This window comes from Hypanus sabinus, chromosome 10 (assembly GCF_030144855.1).
Source record: "Hypanus sabinus isolate sHypSab1 chromosome 10, sHypSab1.hap1, whole genome shotgun sequence".
NCBI classification, from domain to species: domain Eukaryota; kingdom Metazoa; phylum Chordata; class Chondrichthyes; order Myliobatiformes; family Dasyatidae; genus Hypanus; species Hypanus sabinus.
In genome coordinates this window covers 147,126,173-147,150,840 of record NC_082715.1, presented here as the reverse complement: position 1 = coordinate 147,150,840, position 24,668 = coordinate 147,126,173, and the positions used below count along the sequence as shown (strand labels likewise).

The window sequence follows — 24,668 nt, the reverse complement described above, 5'->3', positions numbered from 1 at the left end:
GCTTTTTATTGCATGTGCATACTTCGATAATTGCAGATCAGCCAGATCAAGTACACACTTTTCACCCACTTCTGTGTATTTGGTTTGTTTTCCAGCATCTGGGTGCTAGTGCCAGAAGCAGCATTATCCACTGCCAGTCATTCTGGTCAAAGTGCCCCCACAGTGTTATTGAATAGGGAGGTACAGGATTTAGAATTAACAATGACAAAGAAATGGTGACATATTTCCAAGTCAGTGGAACCAGCAGCTGGAGAAGTCCACATGTATTTCCTGCCACATCTTGAGAGGCTGAAAGTGCTTTTGGAGTGTGCTTGAAGGTGTTTTGCATTTTGTAGATGGTACACATGGTATTCACAGTGCACTTTTGGAAAAAGAAACCAACGTTTGGGGTGGTAAATGGAGACTAATCAAGAAGACTGCTTTGTCCTGGGAATACTGAATCTTTTCAGTGTTATTCGAATGACATTCAGCAGGTAAGATATCAATAAAATTGAAAGAATGCAGAGAAAATTTACAAGGATATTACTGGGATTTGAAGACCTGAGTTATAGGGAAAGTTGTATTTAAGGCTAACATGAAGGGGAGCTTCTTCCCTCACGAGAGGAGAGCCAGTGTGGAAAAAGCTGCCTGAGGAAGTGGTGGATGTGGTTCGATTTCAACACTTAACAGAAGTTTGGACAAGTACATGGAATTAAGTGATGTCTATTAACCAACAACCAATATATCTCTTAACCATAATCAGTCTTAATAATCACACAGGAGGGAAGAAATGCCCACAACATAAATGCAACAACTCCCCATCTCAGCATACTGTTCTTCTGGTTCAGTTGTGTAAATGACAGAATAAATCATCTCAGTTCAAAATCCAACAGAGTTTAATTGAAACCGCAATAGAAAAGTATTTCATGAGAAAAAGTGGCTAACTCCATTGTCTGCAAATATGATATTCAACAAAATCCAGGAAGTGGTCTCAGCAAAGAAATGAAATTCTCACTTGTGCTAGGATGAAATTCAGGAATTGCTTAGATTATTCACCCCCACACTACTTCTAGTTAGCAGAGGAAGAGTCCTCTGGTGGAAAATCAGTCACACATCTGATGACCTGCAGATTCTTTAGAGTTCCTTTAGAACATGGAAAGATCTTGTAGAAGGGGCAGCCAGCGTTCCTGCTTGGTGTTCTCTCCTCTTACACATTTGCTTTGTAGACCAAGCTCTACCATGAGCTAAAGTCACCGAAACCAGTGATCCCTTTGGTCTTCTTGCTACTGCTGGTGGAAGGGCCGCTGTCCTGATCTTCCGCTATCCGTTTTCTAGCACAGAAAAGAGAAAGGTCTTGAAAAAAAGATACTGTATGTAACACCACACCAGAGCACGCATCAACTCACGAATTAAGTTCTCACTCAGCAAATTCAAAGTTGACCTTTGATGTTTCGAGGCTACTGACACAGAAATCTTAAGTGGTAAACAGACTATTCGATCAGCAACCTTAAAACAATATGATGGAAATGCACACAGGTCAATTGGCAGCAAGTCATAATGCAGTCACAGAGTAAAACATGGAACTAGGCCCTTTGGCCCAACTCATTCACACCAACTAAAATGTTTATCTGAGCTACTCCCATTTGCCTCATTTGGATAATACCCCTGTCTTTTCTATCCATACATTCAAACCTTGTAATTGCACCTGCCTCTACAGCTTTCTCTGGCAGCCTGTTCCATACACCAATCACCTTCTGTGTGAAGAAGTTATCCCTCAGCTTCTTTTTACATCTTTCCTGTATCACCTTGTGTAGATGTGCTTAATGGTGGGGAGGCTTTACTTATAATGGACTGAACTGTATCCATTACTTTTTGTATGATTTTCTGTTCAAGGGCATGGTGTTTCTGTACCAGACTGTGATGCAGCCAGTCAATATACTCTCCAACACACATCTATAGAAGTTTGTCATTTTAGATGTTGTGCCAAATCTTCGCAAACTCCTAAGGAAGAAGAGGTACTACCGTACTTTCTGCATAAATGTAATTACCTGCTGGGCCCATCACAGGTCCTCCAAAAGGATTATACCAAGGAATCTAAAGCTGCTGACCCTCTCCACCTCTGATCCTCCAATGAGGACTGGCTCACGTACCTCAGGTTTCCGTCTCCTGAAGTCAATATCAGCTCCTTGGTCTTGCTGACATTGAGTAAAAGTTTGTTGTTGAGGCACCACACAGCCACTACTCTGTCACCAGTTTACAACATCCCCAAAATTCTGCTGGGTCTGTGCCCAGCACCTAACATAAAGTTATTGTACCAAAGATGGAATTATCTGACACTTTCAATTTTTCTCTTATCCTTCTCATTTCAGCAGAATCTCTATTAAAGAGTGAAATAGAAGCCATTGAGAAGTTTTCCGCACAAATTTTTTCCAAGAATGCCTATTTTCAGCTAATATAGAAAGTATAACAAGTTCCTGAAGTCAGCATGAAGGTATGGTGATCTCTCTTGGATGACGCTTGCTCTCCACGTGTGAAGATGCATGCTACATTTTCCTGGACCCTGCCACATTTGATGTGAAGAGCTGATAGTTTTCATGTGCTTTGAAATTATAAAATGACACTTACTTAGCTTGCATGTTAATGTATTTCCCGACTCCTTGTCGATAGGTTTTTGGGGTGGTATTTGCACTGCTTTTAGGCTCAGATGGCATTGCTTTGGCCTTTTCCTCCTCTTCCTCATTTCTGTTTTTCTCCCTTTCTGCTGCAATCTAATGATAAAGAAATGAAAGATAAGGGAACATTCACCCCATCCACAAGGGTTTCTGTCTGCATAAAACAAATTTATAATTGCTGTACAGTACAATGAGTTAAACCTGCAACATCCAGCTTTATGGAAGAAAAGTCTTTTCCTCTGGTGCTTTACTTTCCAGAACAGGGTAACACATTCCACCTGTAATCATTCCTGCTGCAACAGAGTGATGTGGTGAGGTGAGATGAGCATTAATTGTACTTATTCAGGTTGCTGGAAATACTCAGCATGTCAAGCAGCATCTGTGGAAACGGAAACAGAGTTTACATTTCAGGTTGGAGAATTTCACCAGAACGGCTGCTGAGGAACGGTCTCCAACCTGAAGTACTAACCTTTTCTTTCCACAGATGCTGCCTGACCTGCTCGGTGATTCAGAGTTTTATTTTAGATTTCCAGCATCTGCCGTTTGATTGATTTACAGATGATGCCTGGTTCAGTACTCTGCACCAGGTACATGCAAAGTTGCTCCTCAATTGGAGAGGCTGCCTGACTATGCATGTTACTTGTACAGAAATAGTCATTTCTGACCAAACCAGTTCAGAAAGACAGAATATTGTCTGTCCATCACAATATTCAATGAGTCTGTCTCCATAGTTCCCTGGGTAAAGAATTCCAAACAGTCACAACCCTGAGGGAAGAAATTCTACTCAGCTGTCTTAAAAGGATGCCCACACTGATCACTTCTACATGAAACGCTGTCGCAGGAAAGCAGCTTCCATCATCCGGACCTGTTTCTGCCATCAGAAAGAAGGTACAGAAGCCTCAGGACTCTCACTACCCGGTTCAGGAACAGTTATTGCCCTTCAAATATTAGGCTTTTGAGTCAAAGTTCATTCAACTTCACGTGCCCCACCATTGAAATGCTCCTGCAACCTATGAAAACTCTTTCAAGAACTCTTCATCTCATGTTCTCAATATTTGCTTATTTATTTATTATTATTACTTTCATTTTGTATTTTCACAGTGTGTTGTCTTTTGCACACTGGTTGAACGCCCTAGTTAGTGCGGTCTTTCATTGATTCTGATATAGTTATATAGTTATGGATTTATTAAGTATGCCCACAAGAAAATGAATCTTAGGAATGTACAAACCCCATTTCCAGAAAAGTTGGGACATTTTCCAAAATGCAATAAAAACAAAAATATGTGATATGTTAATTCATGTGAACCTTTATTTAACTGACAAAAGTACAAAGAAAAGATTTTCAATAGTTTTACTGACCAACTTAATTGTATTTTGTAAATATACACAAATTTAGAATTTGATGGCTGCAACACACTCAACAAAAGTTGAGACAGAGTTAAAGTAAGATTGAAAAGTGCACAGAATATTCAAGTAACACCGGTTTGGAAGAATCCACATTAAGCAGGTTAATTGGTAGCAGGTGAGGTATCATGACTGGGTATAAAAGTAGCATCCATCAAAGGCTCAGTCTTTGCAAGCAAGGATGGGTCATGGCTCACCCCTTTGTGCCAAAATTCGTCAGAGAATTGTTAGTCAGTTCAAGAGGAACATTTCCCAATGCAAGATCGCAGAAAATTTAGGTCTTTCAACATCTACAGTACATAATATTGTGAAAAGATTCAGAGAATTCAGAGACATCTAAGTGTGTAAAGGGCAAGGTCGGAAACCACTGTTGAATGCGCGTGATCTTCGAGCCCTCAGTCGGCATTGCCTAAGAAACCGACATGCTACTGTGACAATTATAGCCACCTGGGCTCGGGAGTACTTCGGAAAACCATTGTCACCTAACACAGTACATCGCTGCATCCAGAAATGCAACTTGAAACTGTATTACACAAGGAAGAAGCCATACACCAACTCTATGCAGAAATGCCAGCGTGTTCTCTGGGTCCAAGCTCATCTCAGATGGACCGAAAGACTGTGGTCAGATGAGTCCACAGTTCAGCTAGTTTTCGGAAAAAATGGGGGTCAAGTTCTCTGTGCCAAAGATGAAAACGACCATCCTGATTGTTATCAGCGGAAGGTGCAAAAGCCAGCATCTGTAATGGTATGAGGGTGCATCAGTGCCCACGGCATGAGCGAGTTGCATGTATGTGAAGGTACTATTGACTCTGAGGCAAATATGAGGATTTTAGAGAGACATATGTTGCCATCAAGGCGATGTCTCTTCCCGGGACGTCCAGGCTTATTTCAGCAGGACAACGTCAGACCACATTCTGCACGGGCTACAACAGTGTGGCTTTGTGGACACAGAGTGCGTGTGCTTGACTGGCCTGCTGCCAGTCCAGATCTATTGAAAATGTATGGCGCATCATGAAGAGGAAAATCAGACAACAGAGACCACGGACTGTTGAGCAGCTGAAATCTTATATCAAGCAAGAATGGACAAAATTTCCAATTGCAAATCTACTACAATTAGTATCCTTAGTTCCAAAATGATTAAAAAGTGTTATTAAAAGGAAAGGTGATGTAACACAATGGTAAACATGCCTCTGTCCCAACTTTTGTTGAGTGTGTTGCAGTCATCAAATTCTGAATGTGTATATTTACAAAATACAATTAAGTTCGTCAGTAAAACTATTGAAAATCTTTTCTTTGTACTTCTGTCAGTTAAATAAAGGTTCACGTGAATTAACATATCATAGATTTTTGTTTTTATTGCATTTTGGAAAATATCCCAACTTTTCTGGAAAGGGGGTTTGTATATGGTGACATACATGTACTTTCAACTTTGCAGCCCTTCAGTGCAAGTATAGATTTTGTTAAGCATGAAGACGTAAACCTTACCCAATATTCTAGATCTGGATTTACCGCCTTGTAAGGGTACATCATAGCTCACCTACTTATATATTCCCTATCCTTTGCAATGTATGCTATTATTAAATCAGCCTTCTTAATTACCTGTTGTACTGCAATATTAAACATTTTATTTCATGTACAACAATAACAAGATTCCTCTGTACAGCAAAATTTTGTAGTTTCAGTCCACTTAAATAATAATGTTTTCTCATTGTTCCAAAGTGGACAGCATAAGGTTCTCTTACATTACATTGCATCTGCAAAGTTGTGCCCTGCTCATTTATCTTGTGTCCTCGTCATAACGTGCTCATCCACTTCCCTTTGTATCATCAGCAATTTTGTCTCAGTCAACATGGTCCTTCATTCAAATCATTAATAGAAGACTGCAAATAGTTGAGGAATCAACAACTCATTCCCCTATTTACTGATTGAATTTGGAGTACCATTTGCAGCTCTCCACTGGGTAAGACTTAACCAGTTTTGTCTTCCCATAGTGTAACATTCACATTTGTCTGCATTAAGTTCTATCTGCCATTTTCAGCCTATTTCCACAGTTGGTCCATGCTAACTTGATGGCCTTCCTTGCCATCTTGGTGTCATTCACAAATGTGTCGATCCAGTTCACCACATTATCATTTAAATCATTAATACTGATGATAAACAAGGGACCTAGCACCAATCTCTGCACCCCATGAGCCTCAGGCCTCCATTCAGAAGGACACTCATCTGCTATCACTCTCTGGCTTCCCCAGTAAGCCAATAACTACTTCATCCTGAAAGCTTCCCATGCAGGACTTTGCCAAAGGCCTTGTTAAAGTTCACGAAGACTACGTCCACCACCTTTCCTTCATCAGCCTTCTTGTAAGCTCCTCAGACATAACCTGTCACACAATGAGGAAATCTGCAGATGCTGGAAATTCAAGCAACACACACAAAATGCTGGTGGAACACAGCAGGCCAGGCAGCATCTATAGGGAGAAGCACTGTCAACGTTTCGGGCCGACGCCCTTCGTCAGGACCTTGATTAACTATTAACTATGTACTGGTGAAGGGTCTCGGCCCGAAACGTTGACAGCGCTTCTCCTTATAGATGCTGCCTGGCCTGTTGCATTCCACCAGCATTTTGTTTGTGTTACACACAAAGTCACATTAACTTTATTTAATCAGACCCTATCGAACAAGTGGGGCGCGGTGACGTGCTAGTGGAATTGGTGCTTTGCTGTCCAATCTCATGGGTTCAATCCTAACCCCCATTCCTACAGCCCAGGGGTTAAGTAAGTTGTCCCCAGTGTGTGGGGAGTAGTGGGGACAAATAAGAAGAGATCCAGTTGTGTTATTACTGGACTGATAGTGAATCCTGCTAATTTCACCCCCAAAACAATATTTCTGATACAGTATTACTAAAATACTGGAAAACTATCTGTTTTACCAGTACCTGTGGGGGAGGTGATCAAAGTTCAAAGTGAACTTTTAGGGTGCCATGGTAGTGTAGCAGTTAGCATGTTGCTATTACAGCTCGGGGCGTTCTAGAGTTCAGACTTCAATCCTGGCACCATTCTCTAAGGAGCGTCTGCACATCCTCCCCGTCGAATGGTGGGTTTTCTCCGGGTCCTCCAGTTTCCACCCACAGATCAAACATACCGACTAAGTTAACTGGTTATTATAAATTGTCCTGGGATTAAGTTAGGGTTAATTGGTTTTGCTGGGCTCGAAGAACCAGAAGGCCTACTCCATGCTGTATTGCTAAATAAATAAGAAATACCTAAACAAAAAGCATTCTACAGGGAGGAGGAACAGAGACTCCTTACAGAAGAGCACTGGAATTAAATCTGCTAGTACACTCTAAGCTGTACTAGCATCGCACTAACCGCCACTCAACCATGGTGCCCTAAATATTTACTTTGAACTTTGATCACCTTCTGCAGGTATCAATGAAGCAGATAGATTCTGATGTCAGCTGTCAACAAGAATACCCTCCAATAATTTATCCATGACTAACTTCAGGCTCACCAGATTAGAAGTTCATGGCATATTCTTAAAGCCTTTCTTAAACATCAGAACAATTTCAGCTATCGTCTAGTCCTTTAGCACCTCACCCGTGCCCAAGGATATTTAGAATGTCTCTGCCTCGCCAGGCCCTGGGGATTTATCCACCCTAACTCACCTCACGACAGCAAGCTGGACACAACTTGGACAGTCCATGATGTACGTACTTTTATCCCTAGTTGAAAAGACTCCATGCCTGTCTCCTAAATTGCAAAAAATTAATTTAAGATCTCCTCCATCTCTATCAGTTCCATGCATAAATGACTACGTCGATCTTCAAGAGGATCAATTTAGTCCCTTGCTATCCTTTTGCCCTTGGAATTTTTTTCATGTTGTCTGCCAGAGCAACCCCATGTCTTCTTTGTTTTCTCTGCATTCTTGTACTCAAGCTCCTCGCTAGATCCTAACTGTGTATACACTTACTTTTTCTTCACTAGGGCCTCAATATCCCTTGATAACCAAGGCTGCCTAAACTTATTAGCCTTGTCTTTTAATTTTAGACATTATTTTAGCACAATTTCAGGTAAATTGCTTGTATCATTTACTGATAAGACCCTGTTCAATACTTCTTTAAGAACCTTCAGGAATTCTTTCTGCATTCCTGGGACATGATCTCCCCAGGACAGCAATGTCAGGGATATCTGCCAGTTAAGTTCCTCACCATTCTTCTTCTCTTCTTTACACTAGCTACCTCCCCTCTTAAGTCTCAGTCCTGATGGAGGGACTCAACTTGAAACATCAGCAGGAACAGATGCTGCTTGACCTGCTGACTTCCTCCAGCACTTGGTGTTTTTTACTTCAGATCTGAGCATTTGCAACCTCTTGAATCTTCGGTCAACTGAACCTTTCCTCATTGATCAATTCTGCTGTCCTAGGAATCACATCATTAAACCTTTGTTGTACTCCATTCAAGCCAAGAGCATTCTTTCTTAGAGAAGGACACCAAAGCTGCACATAAAATTCCAGAGTGGATCTCCCAAGGCTTGCCTGGCCACAGCAAGACATCTTTTCTCCTGTATTCCAGTTTTCTTGCAATGAAGGTCGACATTCCACTTGGGCTTCCTAATTACTTGGTGCTTGCCTGGATGTCCCTTTCCTTTTGCTAATCCTTTAATACTTAGATTACTTTGCCACTCTGTTTTTTTCATGTTAAACTGTATCTGCCATCCATCTGCCCATCTAGTGAACTTGTCTAAATCGCATTGAAACTTCTTTGTATCCTACTCATAGCTCATAACCCATCCTGAGCTTTGTGTCATTTGCAGACTTAGAGATGTTACAATAAATTTCCTCAAGCCATTGATAGACATTATGAACAAGCGGAGCCCAAACTCTGCTCTCTGTCTACTTATCAAGTTTCAGTTCACATTACCCCACTATCCCATGTGTTTTTATTTGACTTTTTACCACTTATTATTGGATCTTACCAGAAGCCTACTTTATCCAATCCCTGTTAATGCTTTCCAAGTGTTTTGTTACTGTATCCTTTAGAATAGATTTCAGCATTTTCCCCACTACTGTCTTTAGAGTAACTTATTTTATTTAGATACAACAAGTTAACAGGCCCTTCTGGCCCACGAGCCCATCCTGTCCAATTACACCCGTGACAAATTAGCCTACTAACCTGTGCATCTTTGGAGTGTAGGAGGAAACTAGAGCACCCGGAAGAAATCTGCACATCATGGGAAGAACACACAAACTCCTTACAGACAGTGGTGGAATTGAACCCAGGTTGCTGGTGCTGAATTAGCATTATGCTAACTGCTATGCTATAGTGCCAATCTATAATTTACTGACCTATAATTCAAGGGCCACTTGCTTCAGTACTCTGAGATGCAGATTACAAGATGAATGGAATCTTTTAGCCTTACACCCCATTTCTTTGCTAATGCTGATTTCCTCAGTTCCTCCCAGTCTATAGACCATTGGTTCGCTAATATATATGGAGTCATGCATTCATACCACACGGAGTAACACCCTTTGCCCCACTGAGTGTATACCAGCCAACAAGCACCCACTTACACTATTTCTATTTATTCTCTTCACATTCCCATAAAATCCTTACTCACTTACAGACCAGGGACCATTAACAGTGGCAAACAACCCCAACAACCTGCACATCTTTGGGATACGGAGGAAACTACAGACTGGAAGAAAACCTGGTGATCGCAAAGAGAACATGCAAACTCCACACAGACAGAACCCGAAGCCAAGACTGAACCCGGGTTGCTGGAACTGCGCCACTATTTGTGCTCTTTGTGGAAACAAAATCAAAGAACGTATTATTCTGCCATTATCTTGCTCTAATCATAATAGCTCCATTTCTAATGGCAGGGGACTTATACTAGTTTCACTAAACTTTTCCCTTCATATTTTACCGGTTTTTATTGTCAGTTCAATGGTTCAGCAAGCTTATGCTCCATTATAATTTCTCCTGTCTTTGTTTTAATGGTTTACTTTCATTTTGTTTTATAATCAATTTCAAATCCATTTTGATATTGCTTGTAGTATAATATTATCTTTTGTTTATTCTCATTCTGTATCTTTGTCATCCTTTGCTGATTTTAAACAGCTTGGTAATCCTCAGTTTTATTATCCTTGTGACATTTTTGTAAGTTTATGTTAATTCCAATATAATCTTTAATGGAGTTCTTCATTTCTCAAGAATTTATATTCATATGAAAATTAAGAACTGTTTCTATAAATATGTACCATTGTTTAAATGTCATGATATCCTATTTCCAGCCCTGCTTTAGTCCATTGCCATTCCTGTTTCCATGATTGGCTTTGTTTGAATTTAGCAGTCTGTTCAATCCTAATGTGTAACTCAGTTGAATTACAATCCCTCAGAAGATTTTTTTAAATACCGTTCGTGTTGATTAATTAATCCTGCTTTGGTTTATAGCACTCGGTCTAAAATAACCTCTTTTCCAAACAGGAGAGCCTATTAACGTATAAACCAAACAGATACATGTTAATTTTGCATTAGGATGACTCAACTAAATTTCTTATTAATTATGAGCTAATCTGCTCCTTTAACCATCACTGGTACGGAATTCTTGCAGGGATAGAGAGCAAAAAACATCCAATGACGTGATTCCTTCTTTTCTTTGAACTCACCAGAAGATCTGCTTCTTCAAAAGGGTCCACAAATACTGCTGTGTTCTCAATTCTGATCTCTTCCTGTGAACGTACAGAAAAAAAGCATTCAGCTATTCTTATTATGAATATTAAATGAATTACGTCAAAGTTTGACACCAAGCCTGGGAAAAAAAAGGAATATGCGAGATATATAAACATCCATGAAATTCTAGGTTAAATTTTTAGAAGCCTATAAATTTTATTTTTGTCTTATTCTGTAGTTAACTATGAACAGTTACAATTGAAAAAATAAGATTTAAAATTTATTTTTCACTGATGTGTAATGTAGTGGAGAGTTACCTTTGTGAATTTAATGTTAGTTAGCAGCCAGGCCTTTTCTCAAAAAGTATGTTAATACCATTAGATGTTAACATTCCCTAGTGCTTATTACACACATCTGCTTAAGAATTAATAAAGTTTTTCTTTTTCAGCTGTTTCTATTTGATCAAGGTATCTGCTGTAAGGCCGTTTCTGCTGGCTAGATATCAAATAAGAAATGGGCTGAGAAAAAAGTAATCACCTGGAGGATTAAATCTTTTAAAGTCCTTATTCTATGGTGGGGTAAGGGAATGCTCTTTTGCAGAACATATTCAAGGCTGAGACTGATGAAATTTTTGGAAACAATAGATATGGGCTTGAACAGGAGAGTGGAGTTGAGGTCAAGGATCTTATGATTGGCAAAAAGGCATGAATTGACATATTTTCCTTCACATTCTGAAGCAACTGGAATTCCTTTAGGGATTTAGACAATCACAATAGGAATGGCCAACCCTCACAATTCACATTTTGTGACAGCCGTGGAATGTTCTTTGTAGATCAGAAGTGGACTCCAACAGAATTAATAATTCCAGACCAGTGTCCTTTTGCTAATTATGTGAAACTTCTTGTGCGTTTTCAATATCAACGCCACTAATAAAATGCAAAATGTTGCTATTGTTGTGTGCGTAGATATTCAAAACAGTGGCCCTTCTGAACAAATCATACTTTGGTAATCAGTTTCAGTAAGAAATGTCCAGTCCCTCAACACCAGCCATTGCAAACCCGGGATTTCACTCAAGCTTCACAGACTGGAATACAACTGTTAATTCTGGACCATTATCTGATATAGAACATGGACTCTCTGAAGTTGTGCTATCAACAGAATACCAGTACCTTTGGCAGGTCAGTCTTTACATCACTCTCCACATTCTCCATGGCTGTCAATGTCTCAAAGCCACCAACCACCCTGCAAAAAGAAATAACACATTAACATGCATTGTGTTTGCAGGTACTTGGAAAAGAACACAACTGCAAGAGGGTATAGCAGCTTCCTGATTTTCCTGTAAATGTAAAGATTCTTGACATAACCAAATTCTGTAATTCTGAGAGCTCACTTTTGCAAATTGACAAAGTCCAACAAATTAATGAACTTTTAATACTGTCAATTAATTATTTGCAGCATAAGGTCCCTAAACATTCAGGAAGGGCAGAACACCAAATGAACTCAATGGATACAATTCCTCATAATCATTAGATTGTAAAAATGCCATCATTGCCACAGGGTAACGGACCAGATCAGACTGTTAAAGAAATTGAGACTATTCACATTTTAATGGCATGATCCTGCTGCCATTTCCTGAGAGGAAGTTACCACCTGCCTGCTTTTATTCTCACGCTGCTGGAATCTTTTGATAATGACATGGTTGTTCATCCACTTCAGTACTCGACTTGTAAATATTTGCTCGTCGCAAGAACTAATATGTTCAGAATTAATTCCATTCCATGCACAACAAAAAATCTTTATGTTTTAATTTTGTTAGAAACAGTAGAGTGGAGATTAAATTACTGGATGAGTAAACCTGACATTCAATGGGAATTGACAGCTGACAGCTGGGAAATTTAAAGTCAGCTAACTAAATAAACTAAAATTAAAGCTAACTAAAGTCAGCTGATATAGTGAATATGAACTACTGGAACGAAGTCTTTCATAGAAATCTAAATGCAACTTTAGGCCTCAGAATGCGATTTATTTTTAACTAACCTATGAAATAACTATCAAGCCACACAACACACACAAAATGCTGATGGAACACAGCAGGCCAGGCAGCATCTATAAGGAGAAGCATTGTCGACGTTTCGGGCCGAGACCCTTTGTCAGGACCCAAGAGTTCTGACGAAGGGTCTTGGCCTGAAACGTCGACAGTGCTTCTCCTGACCACCAGCATTTTGTGTGTGTTGTTTGAATTTCCAGCATCTGCAGATTTCCTCATGTTTGATCAAGCCACACAGTTGGACTGAAAATGTAAGAATCATAAATGGGATCACTGCAATCTGTATTTTCCCTTCAAGTTACACACAACTGTCAATGCAAAAATACACTTCCATTCTGTTGTAAATCCTGGAAAACCCCAATCTAATAGCAATCTTTCTCACATGGATCATACCAGTCCACATGATCTATCTAGTACAGTGAGAAATCGATGGTTTTGACAGCATAAATAATAGTTTTTGACAGCAAAGTTTATGACTCAAGAATGAATAATTGTTTTAATTAAGCCATCAATTGCTTCCTGACATAGAGTTTTATAATTAATAATATGCCATGCATAACATTTTAAAATATTTATGTTAGAAAAGGATAAATTCTAATATTTAGCAAAACCATTTTGTCACTAATATCAACTCAAGGCAGTTTTCCTCATACTAACTTCTTTCCAAGAGGCAGGAAGCTTGCTTTGCTTTGCAAACTGTTAGCATGCTTTGAAAGATGGCCAGTATGGTCAATTAAAGTTGAAGGTCTAAACTAAACAGAAAATGTATTAGCTGTTCAAACAGTTCTAACCATTGGACTGCAGACCTGGATTTCAGCCTCAGATTCTCAGAAGAGTAAACTACTTGTAAGTAGTCAATTCTGTAAGTGCATGATCTAAACTTAGTTGAGGATCTTTGAGTAGTAAATCCAGATGTTCTGCTTTTCCATTGTGATAACACATCCTGCAAGGGAAAAAGCAATATCCCATTTGCCTCCAAGGTCTGAGCTATCTACCTACCTATACTAAGCCACTCTGGTTGACACCTCATGCCTATGAATTGACACTGGAACCAAATAACAGGAGGTGAGTATAACTGGCTGATGAAAATCATACATTGATTGTTGTCAACATATTTTACCACTGCTACACCAGAGCACCCTCACCTTCATGAACTGATTCCACAACGTTTAGAATTACTTTCAAGGATTCTACAAGTCATTTTCTCAGTAATATTTATTTACTTCTTTATGATTTGCATGATTTGTCTTCTTCTGCACATCAATTGCTGGTTGGTCCTTGTTTATGTATAGCTTTTAAATTAAATTCTGTTGTATTTCTTTGTTTTCCTGTAAGGGCCTGCAAGATAATAGTTCTCAAAGTAATATATAGTGACACATATGTACTTTGATAATAAACTTACTTTGAATTTGACTTTCACATCTATTCCTCAGCATCTCCTGTAACATACTCCCTAATCCCCATTTACAATAAACACCAGTGTTCTGTTCGTGAAGTATACTGGCACTGCAGTTGTGCACAGCCACTCTCATAGTTACTTGGGTGCTAGCATTTATTGTCCCATATCAAATAAATTGACACTGGGATTTAACTGAAACTCTTTCCTCTACTTCTACCCTCTGGGCCCCATTTAATCCTCCAAAGATAAATTGTGTAAATCAGACAAACATCACCAATGACTTTCAAAATCTTGTCTCAAAGTAAACTTATTAGTCCAAGTACTGTGCATATATGCCACTTTATGCTACTTTGAGATCCAGTTTCTTGCAGGCATTCACAGTGGAACAAATAAATACAACAGAATCTGTAAAAACAACAAAGACCAATGAATAACCAAATGTGAAAAAGACAAACTGGACAAATAAATAAGAGGACATGAGTTGCAGAGACCTTAAAAGTGAGTTGCTAGGTTGTGAAATCAGCTTAGAGTTCAGGTTATTTATGCTGGTTCTGGAGCCTGATGGTTGAAGGGTAATAACTGTTCCTGACCTGGGGGCATGGGATGTAAGATATTAATCTGGTATTTGCAAGCTATCAGCACTTGGTTATTAGGTAGAATAGACAACAATCTGTGGTGCCTGGGCATGCATGATTAAATAAGAAAATAAATTTGTTGCTGTTTCAGATACTTTGGCCTCCCCTTCCACAGGCTTCATCACTTCAGTTCCTTGGTGACAGCCATCACATTTGTGTGAATTTGCATACTTATTCAAAACATGTCAGAAACAAAATGAGGTGTTCACACTCCACTTTTTTTTGCTGTTAAAATGTTGTAATCTTGAACTTTAATTGTCCTGTTAAGTCTAAACCACCAGCAAACACTCTTTCTGCTACTCAGCTATTTGATTTGGACAAAAATGCACTGGCATGATTAGTAAGTTTGTAGCTGGCACCAACATTGGTGATGTAGAGGATAGTGAAAATGGCTGCTTAAGGTTATAGATCAACTTGGAGGGTAGGCAAGGGAATCGCGGATGAAATTCACTCAGGCAAGTGTGAAGTGATGCGCTTTGGGAAACTATGAATTCACCTTTGATTTGGCCAACAACAGTGGTGTTGTCAGCAAATTTAAATATGGCATTGGAACTGTACTTAGCCTCACAGTCATAAGTATAAAGAGAGTAGAGCAGGGGGCTGAGGTAGAGCACAGCCTTGTGTGGCACCTTTGCTGATGGTGACTGCAGAGGAGGTATTGTTGCCAAATCATTCTGACTTGGAGTCTGTAAGTGAAGAAATTGAGGATCCAGTTGCACAGGGAGATATCAAGGCCTAGGAGCCTAGTTTTGAGGGGATGATAGTGTCAAACGCAGAGCTGTAAATCATTGTGATGTACAGTATGTATTTTCACGGTCCAGATGTTCCAGAGCTGGATGAAGAATCAATGAAATGGCATCTACTGTCAACACATTGTGAAGGCAGTCAAAATGGAGCGGATGCAAGTCACTCCAGGAACGAGTTGATATGTTTCATGACCAAACTCTCAAGACACTTCCTTACAGTGGATAAATGCTTCTGGATAATAGTCATAGAGGTAGGTTAGTAAATTCTTCTTGGGCATCAGTATGATTTAAGCAAGAGGATGAAGGTGTCAGTAAACACTCCAGCCAGTTGATTAGCACAAGTCTTCAGCAGTTGGCCGGGTACATTATCTGGGCCAAATGTTTTCTGTGGGGTCACCCTCCTGAAGGATGCTCTCACATTGGCATGGATGAGTTGGGTCGAAGATCCAGTTTTAGCTATAACTTCATGAATCTATACATTCATAAGCACGGGGCACTAATACCTTCAAGTTCCAATTATCATTGGAGGACATCAAACTTTCATAATAAACTAACACTGCTTTTTAATCTCGACTGCTCTTAATCTCTTTCTTTCTTTTCCTTTATTTACTTTGCTTTTTTGCTGTTGGGTTTTACCTTGTATTCCTGATTTAATCTATATTGGTTCAGCAAGGTTGTGCAATCTGATTGCTTGAAGAGATATTCTCCTGTTTTTGATTCCTCCTGAGGACAAAGGCCAGCATTCTCTGGAGTTGCAAACAAGGGCAAAAAATTTCCTTCCCAAAAAGTAAGCTCAATGTTATTTATGTAGTTTCATTATTGGCATTGATTTTCAATTCAATTATTTAATTAGCAATACTGAACTTGTGTTTCATTATTGCTAGTGAACTGTATTAGTACAGATTTCTTGATTACAACACAAAAATCAAACACTGTACTATCAGACCTCTGTGTCCAGGTCTGCTCATACAGATCCCAGGCACCATTAGCCAGTACTGACATGGAACTTTACTGCAAGTTGTCATACGAAAGCCAATATTGTATTTTACCACTAATTATATTAAACTGAAAATCTAAATTGACATGATGTGCCTACCTTCCTGTCAAGCTGTCAGCTGCGTTTTTAAAGCAGTCAAGTACAGGAATTAATATGTCCAGGACCTGTCTCAGCATACACCCTGTCATTGATCATTTTTGGATTATGCTTGCATCATATGTTCAACTTCACTTTCTGCTCAACAGCACTGTCAGCACTGATCACATGAATGACGTGTAAAAATTGCACAACTAATCACCTCATTGATAATACCTTGGGAAGCTTGAAAAGCAACTAAATTGTCAGACATCAGAGTGCTGAATGGGTGTGCCATACACTGCCATAAACAAATAGTTATGAAATACAACTCCTCAGAGCAGGACAGATAGGTCTTCCTAGGATTCTGACCAATATTAAGCCTTTAAAAAGCATTGCTGATAAAACTTAACTGGTCATTTGTTGACGAATCACTGGCTGCAAAATACTTTTGGGTGTTGCAAGGATGTGAAGCTATTTTGGACATCTTTCTTCAGTAGTTGCTCAAGCAAGTATGCAAATATCAGTAATCAGGACTGGGAAAACTAGTTAATTTCCATTGCTTATCTCAAGGACTAATTTCATAGCTCTTGAAATTGTCTTGATAGGCTTGATGGGCTGAATGTCTTCCTTAGAGTCATATAGTAGGGAAATAGGCTCTTCAGCCCACTTGGTCCATGCCAATTACAACATCCTTCCTGTTAGACCTAGGTGCCTGTGTTAGACTCATATCTCTCGAAGCACCCCCCCCAATATATCGATCTAAATTCCCATTATATGTTGCAATTGTTCCTTGTGTGCTTCTGTTCACACGCTAATTTTAAATGTATTATATTGGTGTTGTGAATCTAAAACTGGGCCCACTGTGCAAAAAATTGTGCCTCAATATATTTTACTTTGTCTCACAGCAGGGCGGGAGAAGTTAAGTGAGATATCAGTCTGATGTAGACAAATATTCATACACTTCATCAGTACCAAGATGGGAGGGCTGGAAGATCAATCTGATATTGCACGTCTGTGCTAAATGAAAAAATGTCAGTGAACCTTAAGGTCGCTTAATTTTGAAGTACCTCACACAATGGATGTGTCACTGTCATTGACGTCGCATGCTAAATCATTTCTAGCTGTTAAATTAATTTGCCAATAGAACACATTAATGTGGGATGTTTTGAAATAACCATGTTTGATCACAGCATTATTTAAATGTATATCTGGTGAATTCCAGGAAACAGATTAATTGAAATTCTTTAATACAGCAGATTTATTAGTCTATGGAATTCAAAGATGAACAATTTGTACTTAAATAAGGTTGAGATTTAAAATCTTATCTGTAAGATAGCACTCCACTGAAGGTGACAAACTGGTCAGCACGTTACAGAGTGCAGTTCTTGGTCACCTAAGTATAGCAACATTTATCCACGGGGATTAGATAGCTTATTTAACTGGTCTGAGCCTGAGCCATCAATCCTTCTGGCTAACTGCAAACAAACCTCACAGTGATTATGTTAAAAATCTGACAGGTGGAATAACACATTCAAAATGCTGGAGGAATTCAGCAGGTCAGACAGCATCGATGGAAAGGAATAAACAGATGACATTTCGGGCCGACACCCTTCATCAGGAATGCATGATTTCACGAGTCTTAATGAAGGGCCTCAGCTTGAAACTTTCACTGTTTACTCCTCTCTATAGATGCTGCCTGATCTGCTGAGTTCCTCCAGCATTTTGTGTTTGTTATTCTGGATTTTGAACACCTGTAGAATCTCATGCACTCATGACAGGTGGAACATATGGTTAACGTCACAGGGAAATTAACAGCGTTTAAATAGTCTGAGAAAGGTATGCGTACGTACTGTAGATCTCTTCATTCAAACATTATTGTTAACTGCAGCTTCACAAAAGGCAAGGTGTTAGAACCATGACCTCTCAATCTGTAATTACTTACATAAGCCAGGATTAAAAGACAAAAATATGTGAGTATAGTGGTGGTTGTGGTGAGGTGAGTGGATAAAGTTAGCAAGAAAAATAGTTATGAATATCACAAGAGCACCAAATGCCAAAACTTCTCAGTAAAAATGTACGAGCTATAAAGATTCTGGAATAGAGGCCACCTGTATCAGTTGTTACTTTATAGTAATGGTAAACATGAGACGGTCTGCAAATGCTGGAAATCCAAAGCAATGCATACAAAATTCAGGTCAAGCAGAAGCCATGGAAATGACTAACAGTTGACATTTCAGGCTGAGACCCTTCTTCAGTTCTGAAAAGGAAGAGAGAAGACGTCAGAATAAAGGAAATACCAGAAGAAAGGGAAGGAGGAAGGGACCCAAGGGGAGTGATGGACAAGTGAGAAGAGGTAAGAGACCAGAGTTGTGAATAGAAGAGGCGAAAGGAAGAAGATTTTTTTTAACTGGAAGGAAGAATCAATATTCATGCCATCAGGTTGGGGGCTATCCAAATAGAATATAGGGCATTGCTCCTCCATCCTGAAGACTGCCTCATCTTGGCACAAAACGGGCCAACATTTTGGAACAGGAATGGGAATTGGAAATGGTTATGGGTCTAAGTTCCACTCCAAAGACTTAAACCCAGAGAGGCACTTCTCAGTATTGTTGAGATGGAACACTTTCATTAAGCTCAGCTACTGCTGACCCTGTCAAGCAAACACAAACTACCTTCTGGCAGTATTGTGTGGAAGAGAGAGAGAAACTTTATAGAGATACCATCTGGATTTGTCACTCTGTACATCCTTGCCTTGTGGTGGAGTGTTCAAGTCCAGAACGCACCCACCCAGGCACAGCTGAATGCTGGTGATTCCCCAACCAGCTCCGAGTGACCCAGATTTTTTTCTTTCCCCTCAAGGAACACCAGTGGTAAAGAGGATCTGGCCATTATCACACTGTTACACACAGGACCTTGTTGTCATAATAGGCACAATAGTGACTAAATTTCAGAAGTGGTTAATTATTGTAAAGCTCCTTGGGATTTTCTGTGACTGTCAAAGATGCCTATAAAAAATGCAAGTATTTCTTTTTATTGGATTGAGTTCCCTTGGTGTAAAACTGAGGAGTGGCTGCCAGCAATTTGAAATTGTATCTACTGAGTAGAATAGAACATCCAGTCACACAATAACATTGTGGTTCAGTTCTTAGAAATTTCCTTTTAGTTCTTTATGTTTTATTAGTGGTGTCTTCTTAAAACAATGAATGTACACACAAATATTTTTCTTTCTGCTGATGATACTGAAGCAATCCAATGTCAGCTTTATGGATCACATTTCTATAAAGGCCAAGGAAAATTCAGAAAGTTTAAATGTTAAAAGAACAAAGCTTTATTCCTTTCTCTATGGTAGAGCTATTCTGAACCACAGGCTTGTCAGAAAGGCTGAGAAGAGAAGCAAGGATCCTGACAGAATGGTTGTTGGCAGCTACAACAGAAAAAGCAAGCGAAGGTAAAAGAAAGAGGGCTGAACTAGATTTGATGCATGTTGTCTTATTTACAAACTATCCCCCCGTTTAGTTTTCACAGAGAACAAACATTTGATGGTTAATACTTCATCATAAAGAAAAGATGCACTATAATAATGTGTTACAACACACCATACAGAACAAAATATGGACTCAGATCACATAGACTGTGCCAGATGGAATTAAACCAGCATTTTGCACCTGCTCCTTTACAATTTAACACAGAATTCCAGTTTATTTCCTGCTTTTATTGCTTTACTTTTGCCTCCCAAGATCCTACATGATCCTGAGCATGAATATCAGTAACTGGCATATGGTTAAACAGCACACTTTAGAACATTATAATCAGCAGGTACTTTAATTAACTCTACATAGGAAGGTCCCTGATTTCATGCTGGTGCAGATGTTTTTGTGGTGGCTAGCACCACCATACAAATCAACTGGTTCCACGTTTGATTCCCATACTGGACCAGATTAGCTGGACCCAGCTGGGAAGGCTACAACTACCTCGGAGAATGTGGGAAAGATTGTTCTGAATGCTTACCGTAAATCTCTCCAGCAAGATATAATATGCATGATCTGTCATCACTTGTTCAAGTGACCACAAACATTGTTAACAGAATGCTTCTAGAAAGTAAAACCAAGAATATGATAGACTATAATTCACTTGTCACGAAAATAAACTGCAATCTCTCTATTAGCAATTTAATGGTCAGTATTGACAAGGATTTGAGGTCTACTTCCGGTACTCATGCAGTAAAGCCTTAGCAAGGAGCCAGCGGAGAAAAGGCAGAAAACAGGCAGAGGAAAAGCCCTCAAACTCTCTTCTGTTATTACAACCAATGACAGCAACTCAAGCAAAATGGATCATTTTCTGGACCTCCTTGCTCACTAGCCTTTTGTCACTAGAGATTGTTAATGAAAGGAAAGAGCTAATGAGTAAGGAACAGCGGCACATCAAGCTACCTGGAAATTTCAAAAACTTTACACCCACATTTGAATAGTGACTCACGCCAGCAAAGACCATCTGTCCTGGTGTGCTGCTGCCTTGTCTGGATGGTTCCTGTGACATGGTTTATAAAGTACTTACTTCCTTTACAAACTGAGGATTCGACTGATAATCGAATACCAGCTTGGAGAAACATCAGCAACAGTAATGATAGGTTAAGAAGAAGACAACATCTCCAATGACACAAGTGATTGTGTAGATGCTGGAAATACAGAGCAACACACACAGAGTGCTGGAGGAGCTCAGCAGGCCAGAGAGCGATGATGGAACTGAATAAACAGTCGAGGAAGTGAGCCGAGACCCTTCAAGTCGGTCCAATGATAGGCAGACTTTATTCATTGGCTCAGGTTATGTTTTTACTACCAATTGAGAGTCTGACTGGCAACTCCAAGTGCCACCTCATGGATTCATACATTGGTAACAGAATATTTACAACTGTTCACATTCTTTAAAAACTTCAGCATCAACACTGATACTGCATCCTGTGTAATTGCTACAACCTGCTGTTACTTATCCTCTTTGTAATCAGTGTGCAAAGTCACTGCTATTAAAGCTCGATAATGTGATGGCTGGCAGACTCTGCCAGTTTTTTTCCTCACCCGAAGGAGTTGATGTGAGCTATCAGTTGATGGTTGGCACTTGATACCCCACCACGTGGCCATTCTTCATGGTTAAACTCTGAAGCTATCTGGGAACAGTGTCCTGGCAAATAGAATAGCTAGGGTTATGGATAAGGCTTTAAACTAAACACCGCATAAAGATACAGGGAAATTTCAAATGTAACTGCAAGGCAGCAAAATGGGTAATAATCATCAGTCAGTCAGGAAGGGAAAGCACAGGCAAATGTTATAACCAATCAGAGCCATGAAGGGGTGGGGATGGTAAGCAAGGAAAAGTGTAAGTTATTTATCTGAATAAACTCTGTATTCATGACAATATTGATGTCAATGGCACAGATAGAAAGAAAAGGGAACTACCGATAACATGGCTGCAAAGTGACAAAAGCTGAGAATTAAAAATCTCAGTTTACAACTTTTCACAGAGATAGGCAAAATGGAAAAGCAGATTAGTTGGTTAGCGTTATTGCAGTTTACAAGCAATACATATCAATTGTAAGGCAAAAGTTCCAACAAGAGAAGTGGTCCATCTGTGGCCATCAAGAGGAGATATAAATACCATTGCAACAAAGGAACAAACTTAATTATTGCCAAAAACAACAAAATGGATGAGACATTGGAAAATTCTAGAATTCAACAAGGGAGGGTCATGTTATTGATCAGGAAAGGGAAAGTAAAATGCAGAAGTAGATTTAATGAGAAGCTGAAAGCCAGACTGTGAAAGCCTCAATAGATATGTTAAAAAGAAAGGGCACTGTGACTCTCCTGTAGGCTGAGACAGAAGGAACTATAATAGGCAACGAGGAAATGGCAGAGAAATTAAATAGTTTGTGTCAGTCTTCAGGGAAGAAGCTTAGAAATAGTGATGAACAGATCTAGGGTGAAAGGGAAATCAAAGAAGCAAATTATTTTGTGACTGTACGTTCTATTGTAATTATATGAGCTTATACTTCGTACTTTGCTTTGCATCTTTGTCCCGCAGGAACTAAGTTTTGTTTAGCTGTACACATTTGTATGGTTAAATGACAACTAAACTAAAACTGAATGTGAAGTATTTGTAAAATAATTAAAAAAGGAGAAACTAATGAGAAAACAGGAAATTGCAGTCCAGTTAACCTGATATCGGTACTAAGGGAAATTCTCCCATATGTTAACAGTACACTATGAAAAATATAATAGGACTTGTCCAAACCAACATAGACTAAGGAAAGGGAAATCACGTTGACAAATTGGTTTGAATTTTTCTGAACTTGTAGCTGCCAGAATTTAGAGAAGAGTAAATCTGTTGATGTTATGTACTGGGACATTGAGAAGACCAATGAAATATATAAGATTATTAAACAGAATGGGAGAGCTCAATATTGGGTATAATAAACCAGTGACAACTGAGGAATAGTATTAATTTTCAAGTTGAGAGGCTGTGACAAGTGAGGTGCTTCAAGGATCAGTGTTGGTCTACAGTCATTCACAATCTATATCGTTGATTTGGATTAGGGAAACAAATAATAACATAACTAGATTTCCTTATGACAGCTGAGTGGCAGTGTGGGCAGTAGGGAAGATGAAGAAATGGTTCAGAATATACATTATGATACGCAGAAGTGTGAGGCAATGCACATCAGCAATAAGAATTGAGGGAGTATATTTTTGAAGGTGAAGTATTTTGGTATTCATGGGCAACTGAATGCCTTATACAGGAATCATCATCAGTTAACATACAGGTATAGCGAGCAATTAGAAAGTGAAACAAAGTATTGACCTATATTGCAAGAGAATGTAATTACAAGGGTAGAGCCATCTTGCTTCAATTATATAGAATCCTGGTGAGATCACATTTGGAATATGTGTACATCTGATCTCCCAATAATTGTGTGGTGAATGTTTGGAATTCCCTACCAACATAGGGTGTGGAGACAGTCAGTACTTTCAAGACAAAAACTGATGTTTAAGTATTGGATCAGTTATGTATACAATCACTTAAGTTATCGAGTACCAGGTACACAGGGCTGAATGCTTTAATTAAGCTTCTATTTCTTATGTTCTTTAGCCTAGATATCACGCAAGGTGTTCTTGTTCAGCTATAGGTGGAATTGCTGTGGACCAACTTCTATTAACACCAATGTATGATTTTTCTCCAGAAAATTTTCCATAGAACCCTTTCCCACCCTCTTCCAGGGCCCCAATCTACTTGTAGGAATGCTACAAAATAACTTGAATCCAGAATGGCTTTAATGTGCTTTGGGATCTCTTTATAACTAAGAAGGGTTCTATTCAAATATAAGTTGTTCTTTTTTTTCCTGTGCGATTTACTATATCAACAGGAACTGAACCTTGGGCCTATTGACTGGTGTGTCTGAGTTGCATATTGCCATGAACAGCAGAGCTACTGATGAATTTCTATTAATCATACCTTGAAGCAATCTAAAATCTTTATTGGTGTCTTTTCAATTTTGAATTTTTCCAATAGTCAGATACTCAACTCTTTGATAACTTGACCATAGCAATTTAATGCATTGGTTCTTGCAATTATCCGTTTGCTCTTCCCTTAATCCATTTTAATGAATTCCTTTTTGAAGACAAAGTAGATAAAATTAATCACAATCAAATTTTAAAAATGCACTTTTACTGTAGGACTCAAATACCCAAAGTAATTTAGAGAGAACTACCTTACTTCATTCTAGAACGCAAACAGCCATACTGACAATGCCTCACATTGCCATTATGCTTATCAACACATTTGTATCCATATCTATTATGTATTTCCTTTACTCTGGATATCCACTGACAAAAGGTGTGTAAAGTTTGTGTTGTGCAACCTTACAGTGATACTGATTATCCTACAAACTATATTTTCTGTCCTCATTACCAAAATATGAACATTTCAAAACCATCATGACTTTCCTGTTGATGAAGGAAAATTTTAAAAAGTACAAGCTATAATTACAGTATACATC

General features: G+C 39.1%; 1 protein-coding gene across 1 annotated transcript in view; it reads right to left on the bottom strand.

Moving 5' to 3' along the window:
- Window positions 1-853: 853 nt before the first annotated feature.
- Window positions 854-24,668, bottom strand: part of ppil2 (peptidylprolyl isomerase (cyclophilin)-like 2) — a 286,701-nt gene continuing 262,886 nt past the window's right edge. The window contains exons 17-20 of the mRNA XM_059983207.1: window positions 11,892-11,964; window positions 10,719-10,781; window positions 2,605-2,747; window positions 854-1,310 (exon numbers count right to left, since the gene is read on the bottom strand). Coding sequence (XP_059839190.1) covers window positions 1,214-1,310; window positions 2,605-2,747; window positions 10,719-10,781; window positions 11,892-11,964 — 376 coding nt within the window. The 3' untranslated portion in view covers window positions 854-1,213. The remainder of the gene's footprint in view (window positions 1,311-2,604; window positions 2,748-10,718; window positions 10,782-11,891; window positions 11,965-24,668) is intronic.